Raw genomic sequence first — 9,597 nt, 5'->3', positions numbered from 1 at the left:
TATATATGTATGTATGTATATATCACTATCATTATTATTATCACACTTGTATGTGTGTGAAGTAAAATGTAGATACGTATACATATTCACTTTCATCATACACAGTACTTTCTTTATCGTTACATGTATATACATTAACATGTTTACATGTGTATTGACCTATAATGTTTGTATACGTTTTTTTGGAAATATGCGGATATTCCTTTACATACACAGGCACACCTGACACATATCAGCTCTACTTTTCAATATCCGTGTACGTCATGTCAAGATTTGCTAAGAAGGATTAGTTCTGTATCAGTACATATCCTAACACATACTGCAACATACCAATATACAAACATTTAAGCACTCCGCCAACCACATAGCGTGCTACACCATACAGCTGACTCCAAGGATAACCTCTTCTATTCCACAGATACGTGTCTTGTCTGTTGTCGTTGCTGGAGGAGTACGACTTCTACGTCCGGTTCCAATGTGTACAGGTGTGTTCTAGGCCAATGGATGTGTATCTCATCAACGATATCCGTAGCCTATCCTTAATGTCTTTATGTGCACTTGTTTGTCAGATTTGTGTGCACTCATGTATATGTGTATGCACGTATGCGTATATGTACCTGGTATTTATCAAAGCACATATAGCTTGGCGTTCGGATCGGTATGGGGATCTCCAGTACTCGAAGCGTTTGAGGGTGGGCATGGGATATGTGTGGCTGTGGTTTATATAGAGCTTTTAACTGAGTGCAGGGCAACGGCAAAGGCTCATTCTACTACGAACTACAATTGATCGTCGAGCGCGGTTATACACTCTACTTGAGCATGTATTATAATATATGTATATATATATATATATATATATATATATCGCATGCCCATATCTAAGAATAAACCCTAACCAAAATGGCCTTTTCCCTATACTTGCCTGTTAAGCATGTACATGTATTGGTATATAACTATGCACGGCATCGTCGTGTACCAATATGTCTTGCACTTGACCTGCCAGTAATCTTAGCTTCAAAGAATCACGCTCGACATCTCGGCTTGATTTTGCTCATGTATGTGCGTTCTATTCCTAATTTTAATTCCCGTTTTCGAGCCGCGAGATCTCGTAGATCCTTCTACTTCTAATGGGACATTAGAAATCTTAGTGTATTCACTTGTCATTAGTTAAATTAGTCCACATAAATTTAAATTAATTGTTTTAAATTAAAATATATTCATATTGGGAGTTTGAAACTCGAATCAGATTATTTGTTTCAAATTAAACTCAAACTAATTGTTTCGAATACATGCCAAATTAGTTGTTTGGAATTAATATATATTGAAGTTATTTATTTAACATACGAATCAAATCAATCGTTTGGAATTCAAATCAAATTAGTTCAAATCTAACCCAAATTAATTGTTTCGAATTCGAATCCGATTCTCGCAGGTGCTTCTCCTGCTGTTAACGAACTGCCCCGATAAATTGCAAGAGGTATGCGCTATTCCTTTGTATTTCTTAAACCCTTTTCTTGTCTGCAGTTGGCCATAGAGTTGCGTAATTTTGTGATCATATCCTTCAATATCTCCCGATTGTCTATATTTCTGTGATCATATTCTATAATATCGCCCTGATTATCTATATTTCTGTGATCATATCCTTCAGAATCACCCTGACTGTCTATATTTTTGTCATTTTATCCTTTGATATCGCCCTGATTGTCTATATTTCTATGATCATATCCTTCAATATCATCCTGATTGGTTGTTCTGTTCGTCTACCCGTACTTATCAACGTGGCTTGTTAGTTTCTTTTATATCGCTCACAGCGCCATCTTACTTTAGCAGTCCTTACCACCCGTCTACCATTAGCAGGCTTCTTTCCCTTCGTTCTGGCTCTTTCGCGCAGTCTAGACGTCTTTATTATGATGCTCTTCTCATTGCCACCCGTTTACCTGTGATGGGTAGCGTATTCCGTCATGTATGTGGAAATAATCAATTGCTTATTCCGCACTCCACCCGGTAATCGGCCGCGTATTCTGTCATGTATGTGGATTTACCGCACACCATCATCTCCCCCTGGTTATCCACGGTGTACACTAGAACTCCCAAACCCTAAACCTAAAACCCTGTCTCCAGAAGTCCTCTAACCTATAGCCCTAAAATGGTAGATATTTCCTCCCTAAACCCCTGAACCATAGATACGCTACACATTACTACCCCGAACCTTTAAAACCTTAATACCCTAAATCCCTGAAACCCTGAAATCCTAAAACCCTGAAACCCTGGAACCCTGGAACTCCCAGTGTGTCCTAGCGGACCCTCGCGGAGTGTCGCGGCTGATGGATCTGCTGACAGAATCACGCGAAATACTACGCAACGAAGCACTGCTGCTCCTAATACAACTCACAACATCCAATCCCAATGTCCAAAAGGTGTGTATGTAGATGTGCTATACATGGGCAGTGGGTATGAGCCATATACCTACATATGTATGTGCTATATATCTATATGCTTCTAAACGCGGTTATTGGGAGTACACCACCGAGGTCCTGGGTAGGCAGATAGCACTTGCACACCAAATCTAGAATCTGATCAACCCCGCGTACCAACGTATACCGGTAGTGTACGAGAACTTCTGTGCCATATGCAACGTCCGTCCGTGTCTCAGTGGTTCTATTACATCAGCCTTAGATTCACAGAGACGTAGCTGTCTCCCCAACGGCCCTTTGTCTAGTCGTAAATGACTAACTGGTTTTGGGTGGTAGTGGGTGTATGTTATTAGAGAGGTGTATGGTTACGATACGACAACGCGTGGCGGAGTGCGGCACACCCACACTTTTGGATGTGGCTGTGTAGGACAGGTGCGCGTGGCGTTTGCGCAAGTCGGTACATCTGAACGAACGAACGTATTAGGGATCGGTAGGCCTATGGTTCACATGTGTTTTCATGTGCATTTAAAGTAAAAGGAAGGCAAAAGGGATATCTGCTTTTAAATAACGCGTTTTCCTGAGCCTGAACTTAAAAGTAGGCATATACGAGCTATTATGCATGCATGTACTCATACTTTTCAGTTATTGACGTATTATATATATATATATATGTATGTGTGTGTGTGTGTTTTTGCGTGTATATATATCTATATCTATATATCTATATATATATATATATATTTACGTATTTATATATTTATGTACATATTCCCAATAATTTACGCAGATTGTTGTCTTCGAGAACGCGTTCGATAGACTGCTGGATATCGTGCGAGATGAGGGTAATAGCGAAGGAGGTATTGTTGTACAAGACTGCCTCCATCTTATTCACAATCTGCTCAGGAAGAACATCAGCAACCAGAACTACTTCAGGTGAGGGCTCATGGTAGATGGGAAGGTGTCGATTTGTGTATTTACATATATTTGTATATATGTGTGTATATGTACACACACACACACGAACACACACACACGCACACACGCACACATACACACATACACACACAACTATAAATATAAGTATTATATATATTTATATATATATATATATATATATATATATATATATATATACATATATACATATATGTATATATCTTTCAATCTGCGTAGCTTTGTTGACAGTTCGCATCGATTGTAGGACGTGAATGGTTCGTAGGCACTAGTGCTGCTTAGCGTTAGTCCTTGCGTGATGCACACGTACAGATCTCACCAAACGCCACACACTTCTTCTCGTCAGACTGACTGGTATGGGTACCAGGATTAAACATACTGGTAACTGTGTCTATATATATATATGTGTATATGTCCTTTCAATCGGATATTGAGTAAGTTCTATATAGACTGCACCTGCCACATCTCAACCGCGTTTTTATACTTCATAATTCTAGTTTTAATAATTAATATATATGTGTGTTTGAATGTATGTATGTATGTATGTATGTATGTATGTATGTATATATGCATGTGTGTATGTATGTATATATGTATGCATGTATGTAGGTATGTATATGTATATGTACACACACACACATATATATATACATATATATGTATGTATGTATGTATGTATGTATGTATGTATATATGTATGTATGTATGTATGTATATGTATATATATATATATATATATATATATATATATAATATATATTGAAGCACAAATATCGAGTTTTTACTATTATAACTAGCGAAGTACTTGCAACCATCCCACCGCTTTTGTCTGGAGCAGTGCCTGCGGGATCAATTTATTTCAGGACCGTTTTGAACCAAATTATACAATTTGTGCGTGTGCGCTCTACGACCTGTTCGATTCGCATCCAAAAACGAAATAAAAATTGAGATTTACAGCGAATTCTATTAGAAGTGTGCCTTAATTTAAGTATCTACATACAAATGGCATGAGGAAACCTATCTTCGGCCGACATTCATTAGCTCGTGAAAGTTACCGAATGTAAAATGTACCGTCTGTCTACATATCAACGCCTGATCGGCCCCAGCGTGTGCGTGTACATACAGTGCAAACGTACTATTCAATTCAAACGTAGGGCTTCTGCAGCTGAGTGGCCAACTCTGAGTCATACAAGCATCGCTAGTGTCCGTATGCGTATACAATACTCTCGAGTAATACACTATATTTCTAATCTCGGACCGTCATACCATCGCCGTCTCCGGTGTATCTCCCTTATGTATATCTACTTTTTCACTAACAAACACTAAATATATTCACCTTCATACTGTTATATGTATATGCATCTGTGCTTATGCGTTGTCTAAATAGGGAAACGGGTAATCTGGTGCGATTGAATCCGTTTTTGGCGCTCCAGGGTGCTCCGCCAGGGTTGGCGATCCCTGGGATGGAGAACGAGGCCCCCAAAGCTGAAAACGTATGTCGGTGAATGGAAAGCGTAGTTTTGTGGATAGGGTTTTAGGGTTTAGTGGTTGTCAACCGAAGCCTCACTTTCGCGACATACAAGGACCCTAGCTCACTCCATGTGGTATAGAGATGGATGACATCTCCAGCTACACACTGCGGTTTAGGATACACATTCAAGTACATACTCATGACTCTGGAAATAGGGAAGGAAGGAGGCTCTAGCATGCAGTATCCGTATGCCAGTACTTCCATTGGTTTTCCGTCCTAAGCCTTCCTCTGACCCAGTCCACGTTCCTATTGCGAACGGTGCATATCTGCACCTTTTTTAACAGGACTGGGAGGAGCAGAAGATCACCAACATGCTCATGATGATCGAACTGGTGCGCATTCTGGTGACGCCTAACAACCCCAACGCACCCACCAATCAGAAGGCGATGCTCAAGCAGAACACCACCGAGACTCTATACACACTCACGCTCATGGAGGGCAAGCTGCCACCACGCGTATGTCTATTTGTATATACCTGTGTGTGGGAGTTTATATATGTGTCTATACACGTGTGTGGGAGTTTATATATGTGTCTGTACACGTGTGTAATGTTTAAGTATGAAAGGATGAATGTACCTGCGTAACGCTGCAGCCGTGGGACTGTGTTCAAGCAGAACACTACCGAGACAAGTCACCTACACACTCATACTCATGGAGGGCTAGATGCCATCACGCACACGTACATAGAGGTGCAGGTGACTGTGTGAAATCATGTAAATGTGTACCAATGACTGTCTATAGTCGCAAGTAGGTATATCGCGAACCCTAAAGCCGAGTACAATCATGCACCTATATGCAAATACAATTCTCCCGCGCTACTGGAAAAGGATGCTTGGGGCTCCATAAGCACAGCAGTGACAGTGCGAAACCGAACTCCGTCTTTCGTACTTCTGCGGTGGATACGAACAAAGTCTTGGACTGCATTGTCGCTTTCTTATAATATGGTTTTGTTATATGTGCACAGCACCGTATCACGATTACTACCCAAGTTTAAGTACATACACGCTTGACTGTTGAAGAGGCCATATATATATATATATATATATATATATGTATGTATGTATGTATGTATGTGTATATGTATATGCATGTATATATATATATATATATATTATACATGTATTCAAATAAGGAACGTGTCGCATTCATATCCGTATAATATCACTCTGACTTGTTCATTCCAACACGAAGACAAGGACGCTTTCACTTCACCAACCCCTTACTACACACCCGCACAGGTACAAGTACAAGTACGTTGTGCTGTAGGAGAGGCAATGCGTGGCTGCGCTCCTGCACAGCAACTGTTCAGCGGTACCACCGCAAAATGTGGTGCTCGGCCTAGGCCTGCTCTAGTGACTCTCGTCGTAGAGTTGTTGGCTTTCCGCAATCCCTTTGACTACCGGTGTGCCTCACTGTACTGTCTGGAGAGCTTTCTGTTCAATAACTCTGACGGACAGGTATGACCGATATGCGGGGGCGTGTGTATGTATGGGTACTTATGCTTATGTGTATATATGTATATGTACGGGTATATATGCTTGTTATGTGTATATATTTATACGTATGGGTATATATGCTTGGTGTTTATATATTTGTATATGTTTAGGCATATATGCTTGTCATGTATACAGATGCATATGTATAAGTATATATGCTTGTGATTTGTGAAGTCGGTTTGTCCTTGCATTTTTGTTTGTATCTGTTGTATGTGTCTAGGAGAGTTCCCATTCATCCATCCCGGCGGGCAGATATAGCAAATGTGTGTATACAGTATTGTGGGTTTATACACGGGTGTGAATCATAGATATGGACGTGTATGTGTAGACATCGACACATACACAAGTATGTGTAAATATGTGTATTTGCGTATGTTTAGAACTATTTGTTGGTGTATTTTTGTGTATGTATTCGCTACCCCATCTCCCGGCCACAGGTGTGGGTGTGCGCGTTATATCCACATATACGTCTTGAGTATATTTACGGATGGTATATACTATATGCACGCATACATTTTATAACATCTAAATTGATTGTACTAAATATATACGCATATACATATAATGATATGTATACTGATAAATTGAAAATCACGTCATACAGATGTTTCTGACCGGAACTTTGAAGCAACCGCCCAATGCAAACTTATCACAAGCAACCGATACACCCCTTGCGGCCGGTGCGCAAATTTTGAGCGCACTCGCCGACACAACAGACGGCATCTCCCATTGGTATGGATTTATATGTATGTATATGTATATGTATATGTATATGTATATGCATATGTATATGTATATGTATATGTATATGTATATGTATATGTATATGTATATATATATATATATGTAAATGTATATATATATATATGTATATATGTATATATAGATATGTATGTATGTATATATGTATATGTATATATATAGATATATATATATGTGTGTGTGTGTGTGTGTGTGTAAATATATAGTATGTATATATAATGTGCGTGTATTATATATTATGTATATATGGAAGTATGGAAGTATGTATGTATATAATATGGTCGTGTTTATCCATGTATTCTTAATGTTGCATACCTTTTTCAAACCTTTATCTTGCATATTTTGCAAAGGTACCTGTATATGTAGCCATGTATATCAATTTGACGAACACTCTTTTCTCCGCTCAATCAGGTGCGCTTGCCTGGCCCTCTCGTCAACAATCCGGGGCAATTCCCAGGCCAAACAAATGGCCCTAAATACGCGAGTTAAACTGGGCGGAGGTACCGAACCTTCCACACAAGCGAATACAATCCCTCTGCTGGAGCTTTGTCTGAGAGCTTTCCATTGTAATGGGATGCAGAAGACGCGCGTGTCTGTGTCTGAGTATATCTTCCTGTGCTCTTTCCTGAGTGAGAGTCCCACGAATATTGCCGCGTATCTGTCCAATCAGGAGAATCTCACGAATTTGATCGCGCACTGTCAGGTGGGTATGCCCCTATGTTTGTTTGTTTGGCCATGTATATAAATGTATGTATGTATGTAATTATGTATGTATATATGTATGTATGTATGTAATTATGTATGTATGTATGTATGTATGTATTTATGGATGTATGTATATGTATATATCTATATATATCTATATATATATATATATATATATATATCTATATATATATCTATATATAATGTGTGTGTGTGTGTGTGTGTGTGTGCGTTGATGTGTATCATTTTCTGGATATGTATTGCTCTTCGTTGCCTCTGGTGCGAGAATCCTTTTTGCCGCATATCTGGCCAATCAAGCGTATCTAACTAATCCCGTTACATACTGACACGTGAGTGTGTGGGCAGCATTCATTATCTATGATAGTCATTGTCGTTTATTATCTATGATAGTCACTGTCGTTTATTATCTATGATAGACATTGTCGTTTATTTTCTATGATAGTCACTGTCGTTTATGATCTGTGATAGTCATTGTCGTTTATAATATAAATAGATTAAGCATCGCTCACATGTTTGCGTGATAGTGCAAAATAGTTCGGGATCTATTCCTCGTTGGTTGTCTCACATTATCATTGGTCACGTTGAAACCAGTCATCTCCAGTATCGGATGCCACCCGTTGTTGTGTGTGTGTTGCTCGTCGCTCGTCTATTGGGACATTTCACCAGACAGTGGTGGTGGTGGTGTATTTATCACACCTTTGTTGCCTATGTCTACATACAGAACAACTATCACATACCGTTGCTTGGTTACGATACCTATTAACCGACTACTCACCAACCACCTACCTATAGAAAGTACCGCGTGCTGGTGATGTACATTTCACTCGCTCTCAGTTGTCTGTGTCTATTAATAGAACTTAAATACCCCATACCGTTGCTTGGTTACGCTACCTACTAACCGACTACTCACCAACCACCCACCTATAGGAAGTACCGCGTGTTGGTGATGTACATATCACTCGCTCACAGTTGTCTGTGTCTATTAATAGAACTTAAATACCCCATACCGTTGCTTGGTTACGCTACCTATTAACCGACTACCCACCAACCACCTACCTATAGGAAGTACCGCGTGCCGGTAGTGCCAACGGGACGTCTGTACTGATCCCCGGGCTAGCGTCACTGCTCCTGGGTATTTGTCTACAGTGGACCGATGCGGGTGCGGAGAACTCGGCCTCTAGCAGGCTGAGCTTGCTGCAAGTGATTCACCATGTCATTGGGGTGGACAAGTACTCTGAGAATATCAAGATGCTGATCCAGTCAGACTTTTTTGAGGGGGCGCAGTCGTCACACCAAGTATGTGTTGGGTTTTTGGGTTTTTGGGTTAGGGCATATGGTTGCGTAGTGATGTATGTGCCTGTGTGTAGTAGTACGGTGATGTTACTGTAGGTGTGTGGGTGTTCCGTGTGATTGCTTAGAGTGAATGCAGTGATATATGTGCCTGTGTGTAGTAGTACAGTGGCTTTTGTCTAGGCGTCCAGAGGTTGTAGGCATGTATATATATATATATATATTAATTTTTATTAAATTTTTTTAAATTTTTATACACACGCATATGGATAAGTATATGTAGTTGTATTATATGTATATATATTTATATTTGTATATATATGTATATACATATATATATATATATATATATATATATATATATATATATATATATATATATATATATATATATATATTAGTATAGTATTATATTATATATATA

At 39.3% G+C, this 9,597-nt stretch overlaps 1 protein-coding gene across 1 annotated transcript; it reads left to right on the top strand.

Annotated features, from left to right (window-relative positions):
* Positions 1-418: 418 nt before the first annotated feature.
* Positions 419-9,301, top strand: SARC_01477 (hypothetical protein; the record flags this gene model as incomplete). The annotated part of the gene is made up of 11 exons (XM_014304809.1): positions 419-485; positions 1,433-1,477; positions 2,289-2,417; positions 3,202-3,347; positions 4,756-4,861; positions 5,184-5,354; positions 6,138-6,356; positions 7,000-7,127; positions 7,569-7,860; positions 8,946-9,179; positions 9,254-9,301. Exons 3-11 carry the CDS (start codon positions 2,325-2,327, stop codon positions 9,299-9,301), a joined length of 1,437 nt encoding a protein of 478 aa, XP_014160284.1. The 5' UTR covers positions 419-485; positions 1,433-1,477; positions 2,289-2,324.
* Positions 9,302-9,597: the final 296 nt, after the last annotated feature.

This window comes from Sphaeroforma arctica (assembly GCF_001186125.1).
Source record: "Sphaeroforma arctica JP610 unplaced genomic scaffold supercont1.58, whole genome shotgun sequence".
Classification (NCBI taxonomy): Eukaryota; class Ichthyosporea; order Ichthyophonida; genus Sphaeroforma; species Sphaeroforma arctica.
This window is presented reverse-complemented; position numbering and strand designations above follow the sequence as displayed.